Here is a 24,369-nt window from a genome sequence, read left to right on the forward strand (position 1 = left end):
GTTGGCGGTGGCCGCCAGGGGTGAGCAGCATGGCGGGCTGCCACTTTGACCCAGTCTGGCTGTCGGCCGCCTGAGTAGAGGGGGGCCCGCCCGGGCTGGGCAGAGCAGCGGGCTGCCACTTTCACCATTCTGGTGGTCTGCCGCCTGAGTCAGGGTTGGACCCCCAGGGCTGAGCTGCGCGGCGGGTTGCCACTTTGACCCACTCTGGCTGTCGTCTGCCTGAGTGGGGTGAGGGACCCCAGGGCTGAGCAGCGCGGCGGGCTGCCACTTTTTCCCACTCTGTCTATGGGCCGCTTGAGTGGGGGTCGGGCCCGCCAATGCTCAGCACCTCGGAGGGCTGCCACTTTGACCCACTCTGGCGGTTTGCCGCCTGAGTGGGCGTGGGGCCCCCAGGGCTGAGCAGCACGGCGGGCTGCCTTTTTGACCCACTGTGGTGGTCGGCCTCCTGAGTGGGTGGGGAGGGCCCCCAAGGCTGAGCAGCGCGACGGCGTCCCACTTTGACCCACTCTGGCCGTCGCCCGCCTGAGTGGTGGGGGGGCTGAGCAGCGCGGCGGGCTCCCACTTTGACCCTCTCTGCCGGTCGGCCGCCTGAGCAGGGGTGGGGCTGCCAGGGCTGAGTAGGTCGGCGGGCTGCCACTTTGACCCACTCTGGCGGTCAGACTCCTGAGTGGGGGTCCGGCCCGCAGGGCTGTGCAGCGCGGCGAGCTGCCACTTTCACCCACTCTGGCGGTCGGCCTCCTGTGTGGGGTTGGGGCCGCCAGGGCTGAGCAGCGTGGCGGGCTGCCACTTTGACCCACTCTGGCGCGCGGCCAACTGAGTGGGGTGAGGGACCCCAGGGATGAGCAGCCCAGCGGGCTGCCACTTTGACCCACTCTGGCGGTCGGTCGCCTGAGTGGGGGTCCGGCCCGCAGGGCTGTGCAGCGCGGCGAGCTGCCACTTTCACCCACTCTGGCGGTCGGCCTCCTGTGTGGGGTTGGGGCCGCCAGGGCTGAGCAGCGTGGCGGGCTGCCACTTTGACCCACACTGGCGGTCGTCTGGCTGAGTGGGGTGAGGGACCCCAGGGCTGAGCAGCGCGGCGGGCTGCCACTTTGACCCACACTGGCGGTCGGCCGTCTGAGTGGGGGGTGGCCGCCAGGGCTGAGCAGCGCGGCGGGCTGCCACTTTTTCCCACTCTAGCTATGGGCCGCTTGAGTGGGGGTCGGGCCCGCCAATGCTTGGAGGGCTGCCACTTTGACCCACTCTGGCGGTCGGCCGCATGGGTGGGGAAAGGTCCCCCAGGGATGAGCAGCGTGGCGGGCTGCCACTTTGACCCACTCTGCTGGTTGGGCACCTGAGTGTGGGGGAGGGCCCCAGGGGCTGAGCAGCAATGCGTGCTGACACTTTGACCCACTCTGGCGGTGGGCCGCCTGAGTGGGTTGAGGGATCCCAGGGCTGAGCAGCACGGTGGGCTGACACTTTGACCTACTCTGGCGGTCGCCCGCCTGAGTGGGGTGTGTCCACCAGGGCTGAGCAGCGCGGCGGGCTGCCACTTTGACCCACTCTGGCGGTCTGCAACCTGAGTCAGGTTGTGTCCCCCAGGGCTGAGCTGCGCGGCGGGTTGCCACTTTGACCCACTCTGGCTGTCGGCCGCCTGAGTGGGGTGAGGGACCCCAGGGCTGAGCAGCGCGGCGGGCTGCCACTTTGACCCACGCTGGCGGTCGGCCGCATGAGTGGGAGGAGGGCCCCCAGGGCTGTGCAGCGCTGCGGGCTGCCAATTTGGGCCACTCTGGCGGTCGGACACCAGAGTGTGTGGGGCGCCCCCAGGGCTGAGCAGCGCATCGGGCTGCCCCTTTGACCCACTATGGCGGTCTGCCGCCTGAGTCAAGGTGGGGCCCCCAGGGCTGAGCTGCGCGGCGGGTTGCCAAATTGACCCACTCTGGCGGTCGGCCGCCTGAGTGGGTGGCGGGGCCCCAGGGCTGAGCAGCGCGGCAGGCTACCACTTTGACCCAGTCTGGCGGTAGTCCGACTGAGTGGGTGGTGGCCGCCAGGGCTGAGCAGCGCGGCGGGCTGCCACTTTTTCCCACTCTAGCTATGGGCCGCTTGAGTGGGGGTCGGGCCCGCCAATGCTCAGCACCTCGGAGGGCTGCCACTTTGACCCACTCTGGCGGTCGGCCGCATGGGTGGGGAAAGGTCTCCCAGGGCCGAGCAGCGCGGCGGGCTGCCACTTTGACCCACTCTTTTGGTCGGCCGCCTGAGTGGCGTGAGGGACCCCAGGGCTGAGCAGCGCGGCGGGCTGCCACTTTTACCCAATTTTCAGATTTCAGCTAGTGTTCACATCGTGATTTCCTCTTCCACTAATACAGTTTATTTCAGTGAATTCACCTTAGTGAGTTGCTTCAATTCTCCAAGACTGATATATTTCAAAACCAGTATGCCTCATCCTAATGCATTACGTTCCCCCCAAATAAGAGATCCTACTCTTGATATTTTTTTTTGGTTTAATTTATGACAATCTTAAATAAATTCTAGTGAAGTAGCCGATATTATAGCCAAACCACTCTAATATCTTAAAACGGTATTTATGAAAATGCGCATTTTGTGGCATCAGTTTAAAGAGTGGAGATGGTGTGTGTGTGTATGTGTGTATATGTAAATTCATATATACTGTATGCATGCATATATGTATATATGTACGCACATTAAATACTATTTACTATTTTACAGTTTACACTGTTTAAATATATAGATGCACATATTGCCTCTATTGCTTTCTTCTTTCTACTATCTTCCAAAATCCAAACCCTTCTTTCTTCAGGGTTCAAGAAATCAAGACGTCGTTTAGAAAAAGAAAATAAGGCTGATTTTTATTGAACATATATGGTGTGCCAAGTTGATTAACCGTTGGTAAACATTAGGATCACTGGATCGATTTTAGCTTTTCAGTTTCTCTTTTGAACAACTCTGTTTTCAAGGGTCCATATTTCATGACTTTTATTCTTTGAGTCCTTCCAAAGAACAAAAATAGCCTTTACCTTTTTTCGTAGAATATAATTCATACTCCCTTGCGATTATCATTTTGGTCCATTGGATTCTGTAAAGAATCTAAAATGAATTATGAGATCATGATTTTATTTTCTCTGTATTTGAAACATTTTTCTAATTCATCATCTTAAGAATTCTTCCATCATTACTCATGATTACTCATCAGTTATCCCAACTAAGCTGAAAAAAGATAAGTAATAAGAAAACAAAAGAATGGTGAGATCACTTAGGAGGAGGACACAAGAGTGGAATAAATTGTTATTTTTCTGTGTTTTTATTGTGTTATCCAACTATTGCATCATCTTTTAAGAAAGTGTTAGAAAATACTAGGGGCAGCATCTCTGTAGTTTGCTTTCAGATCCACTCAATATGAGAATTAGAAGTTTTTATTTTCCAACCATGATGACAAAGAGAAGAAATTTCACATTCCATAGCCATAAGGTGAATACGATCAGAAGAATGAATGAATGTAAAGGAAAAGATTGCAGCACTTAGGCTCTAACTGTACGATGAAATTTTCATATTAATGAAATCAGACTATGTGTCTTCAGATGACGATATTTTAAATAAATTTTCTCAAACTTAAGAATTGATCCCTAAACAATGTATTTCCAAGAAAAAAAAAATGGAAATACAGTATTCTCCTCCAGTTAGTCCTTCAAAGGAAAGTACTTCACGCAACAGTTTGAAATAAAAATCTGGACAGTCCCACATTGTTAAAAGATGAAAGTATTCTTTCATCTCCAGTGATGTCTATGGACAAAAATTTACTGATTAAAATAGTTTTACTATATTTAAAATGTATTAATATTTAATAAAGTTGATTTCAGTAAGTCTTTATGATATTTGTAAATTCCTTGTAAAATGACATAAAATTATATGAAGTTAAAATGTGCCCAGAGGGTAAACAGCAATAACTATTTGCCCTGTAATCTGAGGGTTAGATATCCCATCTCAATTCATTTTCACAAAAATTCTCAAGGAATCATTATCCTTTCACCTCCACTTTGAGTTAACTCGTCTAAGACTACAGCATAAGACAACATTAAAGGCAAAATTTAAGCGCAAATTTCCTAATCTTGAATTACACATAGCTTCACTTATGCCGTGGTACCTCGCTTCAAAGGAGAAAAAACACTTACCTATGTCCTCTGATAACTCTGAGGACCTCTTTCGAAAGAAGTCGGACAGAGATGATATTTAATATTCAAAGGAATAATGGAAATTGAAATCTGCATTTCTTTATCACTTTCACATTGTGGATATTTATTTACTGAACAATTTCCATAACCTTGTGATAATGTGTAGTATTCAGACAAGTAAAAGGAGAAGCCCATGTTATGCTTGTCCTCAAAATAATCTTCTTAGTTAGGACACTATAGCTTAATTTCCCAGAAAAGTTATAAGACTTTGTAGGAGTTCCCAGGAATGGTCCAGATTGAACCCTGTAGAATGTTAGGCAACAAGTAGATTCAAGTGCCTTAAAAATCATCTAGTGAAGCATCCGAGAATGTAATTCCCCTTATGGAGGAAAAATATTACATGGTACGATTAGATTTTGATGAATAGAAGATAGAAGGTAACCAGCTGGTTTAAATTATGTTGTAAATCTAGTAAACTAAAGGAATAAATATATTAGTACATTGCTTTCATATTATAGGTTTTGTGCAGATGTTTGCTGAATAAACTAATCACTAATTTAGAAAGAGATCACTGCTCAGCAATGATGGTTAATTTTTTGTGACAACTCAACTGGACTAAGGGATGCCCAGGGAGCTGGTAAAACGTTATTTGTGGGTGTGTCTATGAAGGTGTCTCTGGAAGATATTAGCATTTGAATCAGTAGGCTGAGTGAAAAAGATCATCCTCACCAATGTGGGTAGGCATCATTGTATACCTTGGGGGCCTGAACAGAACAAAAAGGTAGCGGAGGGCAAATTTGTTCTCTGTTGAGGTGGGACATCTGTCTTCTCCTGCTCTTGAATTTCAGCACCCCTGGTTTTTGAGCCTTTGGACTAAGATTGGGACTTACATCATTGCCTCTCCAGTTCCTCAGCTCTTCAAATTTGGACTAGAACTACACCACCAGTTTTCCTGGGCTTCCCATTTGCAGGCTACAGATCATGGAACTTCTCAGCCTCCATAATCACATGAGCCAATCCCTCATAATAAATCTCTTTCTGTACACCTCTATCTCTGTCTCTGCCTCTGTCTCTATCTCTATATCCTGCTGGTTCTGTTTCCCTGGAGAACCCTGCCTAACACAGCCAGCATTCCCTTTTACTTATGGAAATCTCAGACAGGAGATTAGTCATTCAATATTAATATACATTGTGCACATTACATATACAACTATCTATCTAAATATCTATTTTCAAACAAATTTTATTTGTAATTCTAAAAAGAACAGACTTTATAAAATGCTTATTCCTATTTTTAAAATATTTGCCTGGAGGAAGATACTATTAGTATTTTCATTGGTACGTTATTGTTATTATTTTAGTGTTCTTGAGTTTATCTGAAATTACAAAAAAAAGGGAAAGGTGTTTAGGTAGTAGGTTGTCTGTGGTGGATTGATGAGTATGTTTAGAATACTTCTGAAAAATACAGATTGATAAAGCCCACACTGTATGACTCTTTCTTTCAGGACATGAAAAGGCTATGCAAATTTTTAAAGGCTGTAGTGCAGAATATTTGATTGTTTAAGAAAATATCTTGTAAAACTCTGTATTTACTTTTTAAAAAATATGTATTTTACAAATCACATATATGGATATATATCAGAGTTAGCACTATCCTGATTCTAACGTGGTATACCTAGATCTTACTGTTCAAAGTCAAATGGCTTGTATCCATCTCTAAACCCATTTCTAGGTATTCTGAGCATTAATAGCATATTAATAATTAGGTAAACATACCAATGTAGCTGCCATACTTTGTATCTGCCATTCTTTAAAGCTTTTCAAAATTTATTGATTTACCAAAGGAATATCTAGTTATAATGATGCTACTGATGATAATAGCTAGCATTTATTTTTTACAATATACTCAGCACTTTGTTATGTGCATAGTTTTCCAGTATAAGATTCACAGCATTACAGAAATGTTGATGAGGGTTTAGATTTCAGTATTAAATAGAGGGTCAGGGTAGGACCCAGTAATCCTAGTGAATTCTCGAGATAATATTCTAGGCGGAGAGAACAGGGTGGGAGCACCAGTCCTGAAGTAGATGTGTGCCTGGCTGCGTGGTGTGTTTGAGGAACAGAAAGGAAGTGCGAGTAATGAAAACAGAATCAACACAAAGAAGAGTGATGGCAGAAGAGATCAGATAGGCAATGGGGGCAAATCATCATGCACTTCAGTAGTAGGGCGAGGAAACATCCCACTTGTCCTGGCCAACTTATTTTTATGTCTACTCTTCTGTCATAATTGCTATAAGTCCTTCTTTCACTCTCTAATCTAGGTTGGATCATAAATTATGTGATCACTCTACTGATAAGCATTGCAGATATCTTGGCTTTTATGCTGAATACAGAGTAGCCATACAGAGTTTTAAGCAAAAGAGTGGTGTGATCTGATTTATGTTCTAAAAGATTCACTTTGGCAGCTGTGTTTCAGGGTCTAAGCTCTTGGGCATTAGGAAGAACTCGTAGAAGGCTCTTATGGAAATCCAGGCGAGAGGTGATGGTGGCTCAGGCTAGAGCGGGAGAAGTAGAAATGGGAAGAAGTGGTTGGAGTTCAATATATTTTAAGGTAGAGCTGGCATGATTTTATGATGGTTTAGACGTAATGTTTTAAAAATAAATAAAGGATTCTAGGGTAAAACAAAGATTTTTTTTGGCCAGAGAAACTAGAAGGAAGAATTTTCCATCAACTGAAATAGTTAAGGCTGCAGATAGATAAGATTTTTGTGAGATCATCCTGAGTTTATACTTGGACATATTAAATTTAAGATCTCTAAGAGACAACCAGGTGGTGATGAATATACGTTTTAAGTACGAGAACCTAAGTGTGGGAATTCACAAAAGAATTGTGGATTAGAGATACAAATTTGACAGCTGTGAGTACACAGGTAGTATTTAAGCCATGAGGATGAATGAGATCAGCAAGGACTAGGCTTAAGGCCTCTGCAAGTTTAAAAGCCCAAGAGAAGAGGATGCAGCCACAGAAACCGAGAAGCAACTCTAGCGATAGGGGAGAAAATCCCACAGAGTATTCAGTCCTGAAAGTCAAGTGAAAAAAGTAGAAGAAGGAGAAAGGAGTTGTGTCAGATGCTTCTAATAAATCAAATAAAACCAGGATGCAAATAGATCACTAAATTTAAGAAGCTGTATATCATGAGTGACATTGATGAAATCAGATTCGTTGGAGTGATGAGAGGTCAAGAGCCTGATTGGATGGAATTAAGAGAGAAGGAGGGGAGAGAAGTTGGAGACCTGGAGTCCATTACCAGAAAAATAGAGCAGACCAATTAAAGAAAGAAAATCTTAATAGTAATAGTAATGCAGGTCGCAGTGAGGACAGTTCCAACCATTTACTCAGTCCCTTGGTTCTTTTTTCATTTCCACCGTTTGTTAGGTGTTTAACATTAAGTAAGACAATAACTTCTCTAAACCTAAATTTACAGTAAAACGTATACACTATTATCACCCACCTCAGCATGTTGATAGGGTTGGTGGTGTTCAATAGAGTGGTGTTCAATAGAGTTTATTAGAGTGAGGTCGTCTATTGAAAACATCTAAAACATATAAATAATGAAAAGAAGTCATTGTTATTTCTGTTTTTCTTATCATTACTTATACTGCTACTACTGCCCCTGCTATTACTATTTTCTTCAATTACTGTTCAGTTTTTACTTAACAAGGAGTGGTAAGTAGTGCCCTGACCCTGCTTGCTCCTTACATTTTTGTACTTCTCTCATTCTTCCTCCTGTCACCACCCTGCCAACATCTCCTTCTCTGAGAACTATAACAAGCATACAAAGAAAACAAAATTTTCTTGCTTAATTTTAGGAAGGCACTAGGTGTTTTTATATTCTTCTTCAAAGTACATCCATATGGTAAAGAATTCTCTTTATTAATAATATTTCTCCTATTTTATATTACAAGTGCCTGCCAGGGTGAGGCTGAAGCAGAAAGACAGACATGAAGGAGGTGTATGTGTTAGCTATGTCTCTGACGTTCCACATTCCCTGACTCAAGATCTGTTCATAGGCCGCATGCTCTGCTGAAAATGTCCACCTCTTTCTTCTCTTCACTAATTATCACTTGCTTTACTCCAAGGTTCCACACTCAAATGCCTTCCAAACTAGAATTCAAATTGTCCCTAGCCCACATAAATATTTCAAGTGTACTGAACATCTAAACAATCTGTGTTTTTTAAAAAGGTGCTACAGTGAGTGTGGGAAAGAGAAACAGTCAAATCCTTTGTAGCCAATCTCCCTCCTCTCCTCTCCTCTTTTCCAGGCCCTTCACAAGGCATTCTGACATTCCTGTCATTGGAATGGGTGAGAATGCTTAGAAATATGGTTCATTTCCACAAATTACAAATCTTACTATTTCATCTCACTTACATAAATTTTAATCAGAATTGTATATACTTATCATCATCTTTGGTGCTTCTACTGGATGGAATTCCTAGACTGTAAGATATATTTTCTTTATGATGAGATTCCAAGTAATAACATTCTATTTGGAATATAGTTAATATTTACATTTTTAACTAAGTTGAACCAAATTCTGTTTCATCACAACTTTGATATAAATATTTCCTATATTTTGACATAATGACATAATTATTTATACATAGTTGTTATGCCTGTTACTGTGACTTCTATTCTTACTCTATGACAGCGTAAAATATTTCTCATCAATTGTTTTATCAATATGTAGGATGAGGAATTTGTCTTTAACTTATAGCCGTGAAAGAAGCCTCAGATTCTCTATATTAGTGAAACTTAATGAAGAAAGGATGATAATGTTGCTTAATTTTCACTATATACACTTCTTTGGTTACAAGTTCTGATAGTTGTTTCGATTGTTGCATATTGTTATGGAGCTACATGCAAATATGTATAAGAGAGTATTTTACATGGTAATGTGATGTTGAGTTCCAATATATGAAATATAAGATGTTTAAAAGTCTCAATGTACTAGAAGATTGCTAAAGGTGAGAGATGTAACTATTGTCATACAAACAAGAATAAAACCAAAGGGCCCACTCCATTGTAATTTAATTGGAGATTGTAAAAGTGGATTTCACTAGTATCTGTGTCTGTGGCTACTGTGAAGTGTTTACATTCCCCAAACAGTATAGAACACCAGCAGCAAATATAAGATGGCCATCTGGCCTAAATTGGAACAGGGATATTACTCTGCCATGTTCAATGGCAGTTTCCATGAGATGTTCATGTTTCCTCCCGCTCTTTACCTCCAGCACCAAAGGAGATTGACCTTAAGGAGGATGGGACTAAAAAGTGTCACAAAATCAGGTTTTGCCTTTTATCTCCCAAATCACTATCGCCATTAAACTAGAGGTATGTTTTAAGTCTGCATTTGAGACTGGGAAAGATATGAAATGTAAATTGAATTTGAGATCAAAGTCTTAAATCAGACTTGACTTTTCATAAACAAAAGTGACGAGAGTCTGGAACATCTTATAGTGCCAGAAAGTATGGAAGAACTCACAAAACAACAAAATGAAGGAATATGTCAAAGGGACACAGGAGCTAACTGAAATAACAAATTGGCAAAATTTGAACAACCACATAAATAATGCATTATTGGATTATAATCTAAAGTACAAAATAAATATCCATTGGTGCATAGTGATACAAATAAATGATTGAATAAATAAATTAGTGGGAGAGAATAGATAGATCCCCATTGGAGAGGGGATACTTCCTCCTCCAGGAAGGAGGGCATAACTCTCCGCTCCTTCAGTGTGGGCTGATTACAGTGACTTACTTCAAAGAGTACAGTACAGAAAAGGGGGAAAACAGTAACTTTACAGTATAGAAACCTAACCAACACTCTCTTAGTCAATTGTTCAAGGTTAAGATCAATAGTCGTAAGACATACTTTTGATATGATATGAAGAGAATGGCAATTTACCTCTGTGGTTGGCCTCCCCAAAACCCATTACCCTATTACCCTAGTCAAAAAATAAGTCAAAAAAAATAAGAATTATATCAGAAAAATTCTAGGAGATATTTTTCAAAATATCTGACCAGTATTACTCAAAACTCTCAAGGATATTCTGTAAACTGTCACAGTCTGCAACTAAATGTGATGTGACTACAGCGATATGACAACTAAATGGATGGAATCTTGTAACAGAAAAAGGACATTAGAGAAAAACTAAGGGAATATGAATAAAGTGTGGACTTTGGTTAATTATATACCACTATTGGTTTATTAATTGTGACATATATGCCATGCTAATGTAAGGTATAAATAATAGGAAAACTAGATGTGGGGTGTATGTGAGTTCTCTACACCATGTTGACAAATTTTCTGTAAACCTACATCTATCCTAAAATTTTAATAAGTTTATTAAAAAATTCAGAAGAATAGGGTACGTTAAAAGAACACATTAGCCAACCTGAAAGAGCACCCGGTAAACAAAGCTGGGTCAATTTGAGGAATGAATAAATAATGCAGTATTGGATTATAACCAAAAATAGAAAATACATATTCATGAGTCCATACTAACATAAATAAATGATTAAATAAATAAATACACGAGGAGAAGCAGCAAATCTTCCTGACAGAAGAACCACATTAATATATGGATACATCTCCTCTTTCAGGAGGTACAAGTTAATCACCTTCTAGGCCCTGCTTGAGGGAGGGCTACACGTAGTGACTTGCTTCCAAAGAATATACCATAGAAAGGTCGATTAGTAAGTTTTGTGTGGATGAATTTGGCAAACACTACCTTAACTAAGTGATGAAGGTTAAAATCCCCAATGAAATCTTGTTGATATCATGTAGCACCCAATATGATGTAATGAGAAGAGTACTGTGTGTTATTTTTTCCAAAAACCATATACTAGTCTAACCATAAAAAAAAAAAAAGAAAAAATCAGACAATCCCCAGTCGGGTACATTCTACATAATTGGTCAATGTTTCTAAACACTGTCAAAGTCACAGAAGATTAGGAAAGACTAAGAAACTTTCACAGACTGGGAAGATATTGAGAACTAACTATAATGTGGTACCCTACATTTGAATCTGGAACAAAAAGAGAAAATTAATGGGAAAACTAGTGACATCCAAATAAAGTCTAGAGTTAGTTAATACTAATGTAGCGATGCCAGTTTCTTTGTTTTTGCAATTGTTCCATTTCACTGTACGACGTTAACAGTGGAAGAAATTGAGTATGGAGTATTTGGGAACTCCCTGAACTATCTTGCAACTTTTCTGTAATTCTTGAAGTATTCCAAAATAAAAAAAGCTTATTTATAAGGAAAGATATGTGACATTATTTTATAAATAGTATACGTGGTGCTACTAGTATCACTAGTTCTTGAGATGGTCTTCTACTGGAACAAAAATCTAAAACTTGTGGAATTAGCTTTGAAATGGAGTGGTGGGGGAAGCTCCCAAGGACACTATTGGTGAAAGCTGGAAGGACAGTGATCTTGCTATTGAATATAAGAGGAAAGTGAAATAACATTTGCCAGTACTGTTGCTTGAGATGTTCTGGAAAATAGAAATGGTATCTAATTAACTCACAGATATGGCCTACAAGGTTTCCAGGAAGAATGCTGCAGCTACTAGCTGACTTCTCTGAGCTTCTTATGAAAAAGTACAAAGCTTTGAGAAGAGCCAAAATGAACTCTCAGTCTTCAGGTGGAATTTAAAGGAAAAATAAAAGAGCAGGACTGTGTTTGAAAATAAAACTTTCTCATTCCAAGTCTTTAAACAACAATAAGTTACCAAAGTAATAAAAGGCTTCAGGTAAAAGATTCAATTCAGTGGGACTTTAAATCCAGTAAAGTGGTCTCTGAGTCAAAAATGTCAATGGTGGATCTTGTAAGACCCTTTGCTAAGACCTCAGAAAGATTTATGGCCCTGTCTCACAGACCCGTGCAGCTAGATGAAGAGCTTCTGAGCAGCAGAAGAGTGTTGTCCAATGGCAGCCTAAAACATGATGTAGGGTAGAGAAGGGCCTTCCTTAGAAAGAAATCTGGGCTTGTCTCACACTTCGTCTCATTGAATTGAATATAAATTGCAGAAAAGAAACTCACAAATTTTCAAAAGATTAATCCACTTGAACTGAAAGGGACAGAGAGAGTTTAAAACAAAGAGTGGTCTCTACGCCCTTAACTTCCCAGAACCGTGACCCAGACTGAGAAAGCTATGCAGCTGCAACTTTGGAATATTTCTAATGGCAAAGGGCAGAGCCAAGAACTTAGAGAGGGAAACGAAGAGCCATAGAAAACCATTCCCAGAGTGCGGCACTGAGCGCTAATCAAGCAACTGGCAATACACACCCAGAGATTTCAGAATCGCTACGAACTAATGATTTCTCTCTGCCTCCCATTCTCCTCCTTTTTGAATAAAAGTGTCCATTACCTTTTTCCTATATCTGTCATTTTATTTGGGTATATGGAGGGCACAAAACTTTTCATGTTACTTCATGTTTTTTTAGACCAATAGAAACCACATCTAAAAACAACCCCCACATCTGCATCTCCTGAAACAAACGAAAATACTCCAGATTTGAGTATGATGACTAATGAGATAAATCTTTATGTCTTATAGGGTATTTTAAAGGTGAGTGTTATGTAAATAATTATGGGTAGAGGGTAGACTATTGCAGATTAAAGAGAACTATAAATTTTTTGTCACTCCCCTCAGAAACCTGTAGTCTGTTTCTCTACCCCCTTGAATCTGAACTGTGTAACCAGAACTGAGAGTGTTTCATAGAACATAGCAGAAGTGACTCTGTGCTGGTTTCAGCCCTAATTTCTTAGAAGACTGTCAAGTTCTGTGTCCTCTCTCTTGATATCTATCCTGCTATGAAGTGGAAAAAAGCCCAGATAACCATGTGGAAGAAAATTTAAGCCTTAGTTGATAGTCCCGGCTGAGTTTCCAGCCAACAATCAGCCACGATGAATTACTGGATATCTTCTAGCCCCAATTAAGTTGTTTCACATAGATTAGAGATATGCTGTTCTGGCTGAACACTGCTCAAATAAAAAAACTAAAAACTCAAGAGCAAAGAATTTGTTGTTTTAAAAAACTTCGCATTTAGGGTAGTTTGTATGCAGCAGTAATAATGAAAATACTAGGTCTCACGTCTTTCTCTTTCATGACAATGCCAGCAAACAATGTAGGTTAGAGTAAATTAGATTGAAAACATTATTTTTCTAGTAGCATTATTAAAATACATAACACGTGAATGACTGAAATAATTTCAGCATTCACTATATGTTGCACATAAATGTTTCCCCCTTTATTAAATTGAGGTTTTTTAAAACAAAATTATTTTCATTCATTTGATATTTATTTCAATGTAACAGTCTTCCAAGTTTACTCTACACTGGAATATAATGATTTTTGTATACTATATCCATATTGGTGCTTAAAAATGAAAATTTAGATTTACACATGATTATCATTAAATTATTGTGACAAAAATAACCTTGAGATAAAGCCTTACATAATGAATTTTAATTTTAAAGGGGTTATTGTTACTTGAACTAAACGGTATTCTCTGACAATTTACACAATTGTGTTTATTTGCCATTAATTTAATCTCATTACTGTCATAAGTTCTTTATTTTTACATATAGTATGCCATCTAGTGACAAAAAATTAAATATAGCAAACATACTCTTTTAAGTCATCTTGAAAAAAAAACTGTACACTATGCACTTGCTTCATCTGGTACAGAAAATAAATTATGTCTTTGCTTTTTCTTTTTAAAATTATTTTCCACTTTGGAAAACCATTTAAAATGTCATCACCTTTAAGATACTCCATGTCATATATATCCAATATACCCACGTCTGTTAAAATCCAATTCCACTGTAAGGAAAATAAAGTGATGTTAAATTTACTCTGTCAAATAATAATATTTTTGTATTCTAATCTGGATAAAAGTCTTGTCATTTATATTTACTATTCTGTTTCTTTTATAAAATAGAGCTCATTAGCTTGTTTATTTACCAATTAAAAATATCTAACACCTCTTCTCTCTATAGAAGTCTCTACAAACACTCACAAAACAGATTTTTTTCAGATGAGTATATCCTTAATGTTAATACATACAATGGGTATTTGTGTTCCAAAAATAAAACATTTTTTCCATCTGTCTCATATATTGTCCACCTGAGCCATTTCAGAGATACAGGTATTGAGACTTAGAAAGAGTAAGTGACTTGTCTCTAATAATAAGTGGTATAACTAGTACTTGAAAAGAAGCATTCTCATGCAAAAATCAAAATTAAAATTCTACTTGGCTAAGAAAATCTCAAATATAAAACATAGTATCATATTTGACAGAGATGGTGGCTAAGGTTTTCTTCCTTATAATTCTAAGTTCCTCCTTTATTTTTATAGGCAAATGCTTTACCATCTTTCAGATAAGGGGTACAAAATATGGATATTCCAATATGGATATCCCATAGCTATTTCCCCCAAATTACCCCTTGGCAAGAAGCTAGAAGATTAAGCAATTTAGAGCAGAATTTGTAAAACTGTTTTTTCAGTTACTTTAAGATTCTAACAAAATTTGTGGGAATTTTCTCCTAAAAAGAATCACTCTTGTAAAGCCCAGCAAAGTGATCATTAGGGATATTGCATGAGGGAGCCTTTCCCTTACCGATTGCCTCCGTTTATTTGCCACTAGCAAGCTTCTACAACATTTTTTCCCTTTTTTAACATTTTTGACAAGTTTTCTTTAAATGTGATCATGTTCCCCCCCAAAATGTGTAGCAGCTGAGAATTCTGCTCTCTCTACATATTAATGTACCAAAGGAAATATCTTGAAATACACATATATATGTATATAGGTATATACGTATATACAAATTAACATTGAACTCATCCTTTGTGTTCTTAAATATCTTAAAGAATTCATTAATTATATGCATGAATGGATTTTTTTGCAAGATAGTGAAGAATAGAAAATTACTTAGCTTTTGAATATAAAGCTTAGAAAAAAATTATTTCCTATATTCCTATTCTTTGCATTTATCGTATCAAGAGCTAAGCTTTGAGGACCTGATCATAGACAGAGTTTAGCATAAGGGAATTCCCAACCAGACAGTGAAAGAAAAGAAGGAAACACCACCTGTCCTGGTCCCAGGATTTTATGGAAGTAAGCCACATATATAAAAGCAAGAATCTAGGCAGATGTCTTAATCTGACTTGTGCAAATTTCAAACTTGTAATAAAAGTATTTTATATGTCTTTAGACACTGGATATCTGAGATTTATGAAGGAGATACTCCACACAATGCTCTTCTCCCACGTCGGTGGGTTCCAGTAAAGAAAAGAGAGAGGATCAGCTTTGTTATCTGGGAAGAGGGATTAGCTGACACTCTTGAATATCTTTCATCTCCTTTCAGCATAGTGAGACCCAGAAATCTCCACGTGCTTTTTAGAGTCAATAGACGTAACCATACTGAGAGCCAAGAAGACCTCAATAAATGTGCTAGGGCTCAAAAGGTAAAAGTCACTGTTGAAATGGAGGCCGAAGGCAACCCAGGCAAGAATCCAAATGCAGAACCTGGCAGACATTGAGAGATAAGGGCCAAGGGATGATGAGGCAGCAGCAAAGATTACTAATAAGGACTACCAGCCTAAATTAATGTAAAAAGAGATGAGATCCAACATAAGGAAGCCGTAAACATGAGACACATCTACCAGCTGCACACCCAGGGATGGGATTGAGCCAAACCCTCTTTGGAGTACACCAGCCCAGGAGAACCTAGAGGCCACCTTATGCATCTGAAGATTCTCTATTTTCTTCATTGCCACATTCTCTTTCTATCTTAACAGTCTGAAGATTCTCTGTTTTCTTCATTGCCACATTCTCTTTCTATCTTAACAGCCTTTTTCAACTCTTCCACTCCATGAACACAGGACCAGGTAAAGGGAACACATAGGAAAAACACCGAAATTTCCTTGCATTTTCCAAGCAGAGATTGTGTATAAAACATTAAAATAAATCCAGTGGATTCTGTTGACTCTTTCAAAGTCCCCCAAAACTCCCATCCTATGCCTGCTACAGAAAACTACTTACGGGTAGAGAATTCACAGCAAATAACAGATTAGTTAGAAAGAAATGAAGACACTAAACTTTTTCTTAATATCTGCTGTGGACTTTCTGTTTATGTTGCCCCAAAATTCATATGTTGAAACTTAATCCTCACTGTGAGGGTATTTGGAGGTGCCGGCTTTCAGAAGTAGTTAGCAATGCACTTAGTGCCCTCATCAAAGAGGCACCAGCGTGCTCCACCACGTGAGGTCACAGCAAGAAAACAGCCATCGAAGGAGCTGGGCCCTCACAAAACCCCGAATTGCCAACTCCTTCATCTTGGACTTCCTGGCACCCAGAACTGTGAGAAATAAATTTCTGTTGGTTATAAGCTGCTCAGTTTATGGCATTTTGTTATAGTGACCTGAATGGACTAAGACAATGTCAGAATGCCGAATAAATTTTCAGATTTCACTAGATACCTAATTACTATATTATGCGGTTCTTACAAGGAAAAGTGGAATAAGAATATGCATGGAACTCTCTTTCTCTGCTACCAATACATATGATAAGATGATAGAAATTGCATCAATATAAGGTTTGATTAGTATACTTCCATTTTGTTCGTTTGATAGTCTCTAATTTTCAACTGGACCTTAGTCTGTGAGAATATGCAAATATATGTGGCTACTGAACAATTATGGTAAGGAACTTGTGAAGATGAAGTTATGACATAAAGCTACGAATAATTTAGTCTTATTATTTACAGAAATTATGAAACAATGACTTTTTTTAATAGTCACATTTTTACAGGTGTCTGGTGATATTTCATTGTGGTTTTTTTTTTCAGGAAGATTAGCCCTGAGCTAACATCCACTGCCAACCCTCCTCTTTTTTGCTGAGGAAGACTGGCCCTGAGCTAACATCCGTGCCCATCTTCCCCTACTTTATATGTGGGACGCCTACACAGCATGGCTTTGCCAAGCAGTGCCATGTCCGCACCCGGGATCCGAGCCAGCGAACCCCAGGCCGCCGAAGTGGAATGTGTGCACTTAACTGCTGCACCACCGGGCCGGCCCCTCATTGTGGTTTTAATTTGCCTTTCTCTGATGCTTAGTGACATTGAGCACGTTTTCAGATACCTGTTGCCCATTTGTATGTCTTTTTTGGATAAATGTCTATTCAAGTCCTTTGCCCACTTTTAGTGAGAATATTGTTTTTATTATTATTGCTATTGAGTTATAGGAGCTCCTTATATATTTTGGATATTAATCCTTTATCAGATATATAGTTTGCAAATATTTTCTCACATTCTATAGCTTGCCTTTCATTTTGTTGGCTATTAACTTTGCTGTGCAGAAGCTTTTTAGTTTGATATAGCCCCACATCTGTTTTTGCTTTTTGATTTCATATCCAAAAAGTAATTGCTAAGCCAAATGTCAAGAAGCTTTCCCCCCGTGTTTTCTTCTAGTTTTACAGCTCCAAGATTTTTAAGTCTTCGATCCATTTTGAGTTGATTTTTGTGTATTGTGAAAGTTAAGGTTCCAATTTCGTTCTTTTTCATATAGATGTCCAGTGTTCCTGCCAGCATTTGTTGAAAAAACTATCCTTTCCCCATTGTGTATTCTTATTACCCATGTGGGCTCTCTTTTCTGTTCTATTGGTCTATATGTCTATCTTCATGCCAATACCATACTGTTTTAGTGTGTTGGCAAGGATGTGGAGAAATTGTAACCCTTGTACACTCTTGGTGAGAATAGAAATGGGACAGCCACCATGGAAACCAGTGTGGTGGGTCCTCAAAAGATTAAAAATAGAACTACCGTGTGATCCGGAAGTCCCATTTCTGGGTATATGTCCAAAAGAATTGAAATCAGGATCTCAGAGGGATACCTGGACATTTGTGTGATTGTGTGATTGCAGCATTATTCATAACACTCAAGATATGGAAGCAACATGAATGCCCATCAATGGATGAATGGATTAAGAAAACGTGGCATATACACACAATGGAATATTTTTCAGCCTTAAAAAAGAAGGAAATGCTGCCATATGGGACAAAAGGGATGATCCTGGAGGACATTATGCTAAGTGAAATAAACCAGCCACAGAAGAACAAGTAAGTACATTATTCCACTTACATGAGTTATCTAAAATAGTCAAACTCATAGAAGCAGAGAGAAGAATGGTAGTTGCCAGAGGTTGGGGGAGGGGGAAATCGGAGCTGTTATTCAATAGGTGTAAAGTTTTCGTTACGCAAGATGAAGACGTTCTAGAGATTTGCTCTACAACATGGCGATCATGGTTAACAATACTGTATTGTACACACGACAATTTATTAAGTAGATAGATCTCATATTAACTGTTGTTGCTACAATAAGAAAATTACACAATTGGGTACTAGCTAAACTTCAATAATTATCTAAATTGATGTCCACAGCTCCAATAAATTTTCTTCCAACAAAATGCTCAAGAAACATCAGTAAAAATAAGTTTTAAGGGTACTCTTCCACTCGGTCTAAATTAGGACATTCATGAATTAATGATAATTCATTTGTAGATTTTCCAAAATGTCATTTTGAGGTGTGTTTTCCTTATGCTGATTATAAGATAAAGATTTTCTATAGGCAAACTACTGTTTAAGTACTTTATATACATTAAATAAAAACTATCATGAAGTAGATACTATTATAATGCCAGTTTCAAAAGTGAAGTAACTGATGCACAGAGGGGTTAAGCAGCTTGCCCGAGGTTACGTTGCTAACACACAGAAGATCCACACAGTGTGGCTTCAAATTCTGTATTATTTAAAATTATGTTACATTGCCTCTGCCATTATATTTTGAAATATAACTCTTGCTGTCACTTCCTCAACATTTAGCTAGTATCCTACTCTTCATAACCACCCAAAATTTTAGGGTATTATGGTTATACTTCTCGGAAATGTAGTGCAACATGCAGCTCAGTCTAAACAAAACATTCAAAATCTCATCTCCTGAGAATGATTACTTATTCAGGTATGATGCATGACAAAATTGAGAAAATGAAACATGAGAAGATATTTTGAGAGAACTTCTGAAAAGAAGTTTCCTCAGTTTTTAAGAGTTTCCCAAAGCAAAGCTGTATTTCTTCCCTTAGTAAGATTGCCAGACTTAGCAAGTAAAATACAGGATGACCAGTTAAATTTGAATTTTAGATAAACAATGAATAATTTTTCATAAGACATACTTATACGAAAAAAAAATGCTGTTTATCAGAAATTCAAATTTAACTGGGTGCTCTGAATTTCATCTGGCAATCTTACTCTTTAGTTCATTACAAAATAATGAAGATCTGGGAACTCTTGGCAGACATCTTGTAATCATAACGGTAAGTCAGTCTTCAGACGAAATGTCAGCTAGTAAAAGAGAGAGATGGAAACAAACAAGATAACGATGGCATACTTTAACTGTTGAAACAAAACAAGCCCGAAGCCAGCCTTACTTCATATTTTTCACTAACATGGCCAATATATTCCATTAGTGTTTTAGCTAGGCTAACTTGAGCACTATGTTACTATAATAAAATATACCTACTGTGATACACACAAAAGAATTATCATGGATTGTGATTGATCTAATAAAGTTGTTCTGTTCTCCTGAACATGCTTCAGCTATTCAAAGTTTACACTCTCCACACATGCAAAGAGAAGTGACTTGGGATCTACAGACAGGTTACAACATATAATATAATTCCTTTGCTTTATTTGGCTCCTAAAACTTGAAAGTTCAAGACAGAAGGCCAAAGGGGTAATAAGAACTCTATTTTATATCATGCAGGGAACATCACGAATCAGTACCAAGGCCAGCAATATTCAAACATCATATCTTGATGTTAGAATAGTGTACAATTTGTTCCATCACTGCACATGACTGATGTTGTGTTTTGGTTGTTGTGAGTGCTCTTTCCCTCAAATCACCTCTTGGCTCTGTATCTCTATGTTGTGTTAGATCTATTATTCAACTGCTATCTTTATTATCAGCTCATTATCTCACTGATGGCGTGATGTTTCCCTGGTGACGCTGGAATGGGCCTGCATAAAGATGTTCACACACTTGGGTTTTGGTTAGAATTAGAAAAACTTGACACCAGTATCCCCCAGAAACAGTGATAACCACTCTTTTATACGTGTGAGATGTGTTTCAGTGGAGGAATGTTAGAGATAATAGAGATGAATACTTAGTAATAAGTAGCTTGAGTAAGGAAACTCGGGTGTATATTTATTTTATTCAAATAGTCAGCTTTGTCTTTATATATTTTCAAAGTAGACAGCATAAAAAAAGACTAGCAAAAAAGTGTAACCAATCACATATCTTTTCTTCAAATGCAATCCTATTTTTCTCTTGTATTTACTAATATATATATATATGTATATAGATATGTATATTGTCCCACTATCAGCCCATTTATTATCTTTCCCCTATAGGAATTCATATCTTATTGTCTTTCCCCTATAGGAATTCATATTAGTTGGCTGTTTTCAGGAACACTTCTCTAAAACTAGATTTAAACCCTGACAATCTCCTCTACTCTATATCGAAAAATGTTTTCTAGTTGCTCGCTTTTCTTGACCTAAAAATCAAATTTTATTTTGAACTTGTTATCACTCAATACTGACTTATTCCTAGGTCATTTTCGTAGTATTTGTATTTTCCTCTTCAGCTTCTCCTTTACGTTAGTGAACGTATATTCACCAAATGCTTATATATCTGGTTACTCTTTCAATTGTGAAAAATAACATATTGCCATGGACTTTCTTTACACAGAATCTGAAAAGAATTCTTGTACATTTGTGGTAGATTTTATTATTCCTTTTTTCCTCTCATAAGAGTATATGTCATCAGTATTAAGGTACATCAAATAATCCAAAACCTGAGATTAAATGGTTAGTAAATATACTTGAGCTAGACAAGCACAGAGCTATTGCCAACAAAAAGAACATAGTAAAATCCAATTCAGTTCTTAGAAGCAATACAAATGAGCATTTTACAAGGGTAAATAAATAATGAGATGTACCCATATATTCATTTTTTAAACTTTTCCTACAAAGGAAACTTACTAACATTAAATATGTACCCCAGAGTACTGTGTGCATATGTATGTAGGTATCCACATACACACTATGCACCACACACCTACACACACATATATATGCGTACATACACACTTTATATATATACCTAACAGACAAATATATATATGTACACATGAATGAAAATATATACATATAAATTTATTATTATTATTTTTGAGGCAGATGTGCTAACATCTGCTACTAATCCTCCTCTTTTTGCTGATGAAGACTGGCCCTGAGCTAACATCCATGCCCATCTTCTTCTACTTTATATGTGGGACGCCTACCACAGCGTGGCTTGCCAAGCAGTGCCACGTCCACACCCAGGATCCCAACCGGTGAACCCCGGGCTGCCAAAGCGGAACGTGTGAACTTCACCGCTGTGCCATCAGGTCTGTCCTATATATCTAAATTTGATGCATAGTATTATGTTGAAAATTATTAACCTAGCATCAATTTTATCATGAGAAAGGTGTTGAAAGCAACATTTTATTGGAAACTAGTTGAAAAATTATGAAAACTTCAGGAAGAATAGCCACTGCAATGATGAAAATGATGACCTTTAAGATTCATTTAAAAGAACAGCCTTAGTTTAGGCTTGTTTGAAAATATATATATATCTATATATCAGAAAGGGCATATTGTTTGGTGAGATATTCTTCAGTGATATCTGCTTTTTTTCAGAGGAAAAATGTTAAATAGACTCTAATTCATAAAGACAAAACTGTGTCATGGGAATTAGGAATATTTATCTTGCTGCTCCCCATATGAACTTTCTGAATATTCCAGGAAGACAGAAACTTTTAGAAAGAAGAATGACAACTAAAAATAAAACAAATTAATATATATATGTGTGTTAATATATATTATATATATATGTACATATAAAGTAGGTAAGAAAAGGATGAATAAACCATTAATATATGTCAAAGAGAGAACACTGTCTTAAAGATCTTGCCACAAAGGAAGTATGGCTGCATATTATTGTGAATTAAAAAAAAATAATAATGAAGCAATTATCTTTATAGAAGCGAATGAGTGGCTCACAGAAAAAATCTAGGAAAGGAATAACAAAATGAAATAGAATAATTCAAGAACAAATGTTGAAGAGTAAAATAAGGCCATCACAGAAAGGAAGGTCAAATCAGAAGTATGAGTAACAGAATAATCACTAATGAAAATAAGGCAAGTGCTTGAATAGTAGAGCCAAGGAAAGCAGACACAATTAAGGTGAAATGAACAAAATATTAACATGAGTAGAAAGAAAATGGTAAACTGGCAAAGGGATGTCAGCATGCACATTATTGGCACCTTTTAAGGAAAGAACTGTAATAATTAAACCAAAAATATAACCAGATATAAAAATCTAAGAAGCCTGAATTAAAAAGTTGAAAATGCACAATGTGTTCCAAGAAAAATAGAGGAGCAACTTCTGTGAAAATTAAATATTTATACATCTTTCATTCTGTCAATTCTTTTCTTAAGAACTGTCTGCTGGAAATAAAATGAATATAAAGATAAATTATAAGTATATTTTTGAAATATTGGAGTCAAAGTGACTAGAATCAAAGTGACTATTAATCAATAAGGAATAGCACAAATTTTTGTGTTTCAAATATTTGAAAATGATAAATTAGCTCTACACCAGATAACGTTTAGAGATCTTCACCAGATATTGCTGAAGGGGAAAAGCTTGATTTAAAATAGTTTGTAGTATCTTATTTTTATAGAAGTAGCAATAAACTAAGAAATGAACATGCTCTATATGTGTAGGATTTTTCCCCTTTACTCTTCCCTCTGTTTTGTATATTTTCTAGAATGAACCTCTACTTTTGATAAAGATAAAAAGTTATGTTTGAACATATAATAACTTTCAATTTTTGTGCATGCATACACATTTATAGAGAAATATACTAACCAATTTTCTTTGTATTATTAAATATACCTACTTTTAGCAAGAAATTCGAGTTCTTTTCTTAAAATTTCTCTTTAAAAAATAAAAATTCTAAGAAGTACTGCATTGAGGAAATATATTCTCTGAAGGCAGAGATCCAAATTTGGATAATCCCTCAGTGTATGATAGGGAACTTTTACTACTTATTCTCAACACTAAACAGTTTCTACTCATTAATAAAGTGAAATTGAAAGTTATTCCAGTACTTTGTGAAAGTACAAGTAATGTATAAGCAAAAGAGGAGAATAAAAATTTGGAAAAATCATTTAATATCAGTAATACCAGATTAATCTGGTTTTAATTTTTTAAAACCTTTCTGATGTTAAAAGACAGTTAAATAGAAGCTGCAAGCTTTTCAGAAAGATTCAGAGTTAATGGGATTCTGAAGTACACCTGTTGGGATGAACAAGGCTTTTTAGTGGAGGTGATATCCTAAAGTTGAAAGTCTGCATTTGACTTCAGTTCACCTTTCATTATTTTCTCCCTAGTTACTTTTTAACTAACCTAATGAAACAATCTATAAACAAGGAGCATTTATAAAGCATGGGTAATTAACATAGGTCATGGGTTAATAGCAAGAAATAGCCATCATTTAAATATTTACTTCTGTTGTAAAGGCAGGAAGATCAGGGAAATGAAAATCAAAACTACACTAAGATATCACCTTACACCTGTTAGAATATCCAAAACCAAGAGTGACAAATGTTGGAGAGGCTGTGGAGAAAAAGGAACCCTCATATACTTTTGGTGGGAATGCAAACTGGTGCAGCCACTATGGAAAACATTATGGAGATTTCTCAAAAAATTAAGAATAGAAATACCTTATGACCCAGCCATGCCACTACTGGGTATCTATCCAAAGAACTTGAAATCAGCAATTCCAAAAGTCCCATTCACCCCTATGTTCACCGCAGCATTATTCACAATAGCCAAGTCATGGAACCAACCTAAGAGCCAAGCAACTGATGGTTGGATAAAGAAGATATGATATATATATATATATATATATATATATATATATATATATATATATGTATATATATACAATGGAATACTACTCAGCCA

At 37.8% G+C, this 24,369-nt stretch overlaps 1 protein-coding gene across 1 annotated transcript in view; it reads right to left on the reverse strand.

The window, feature by feature from the left end:
* The window catches only part of LOC138919090 (ral guanine nucleotide dissociation stimulator-like), an 87,992-nt gene that overhangs the window by 25,260 nt on the left and 38,363 nt on the right, over window positions 1-24,369 (reverse strand). The window contains exon 13 of the mRNA XM_070243128.1: window positions 7,676-7,759. Within this exon, the coding sequence (XP_070099229.1) occupies window positions 7,676-7,759 (84 nt within the window). The remainder of the gene's footprint in view (window positions 1-7,675; window positions 7,760-24,369) is intronic.

The sequence above is a fragment of the Equus caballus genome, chromosome 19, assembly GCF_041296265.1.
Source record: "Equus caballus isolate H_3958 breed thoroughbred chromosome 19, TB-T2T, whole genome shotgun sequence".
NCBI classification, from domain to species: domain Eukaryota; kingdom Metazoa; phylum Chordata; class Mammalia; order Perissodactyla; family Equidae; genus Equus; species Equus caballus.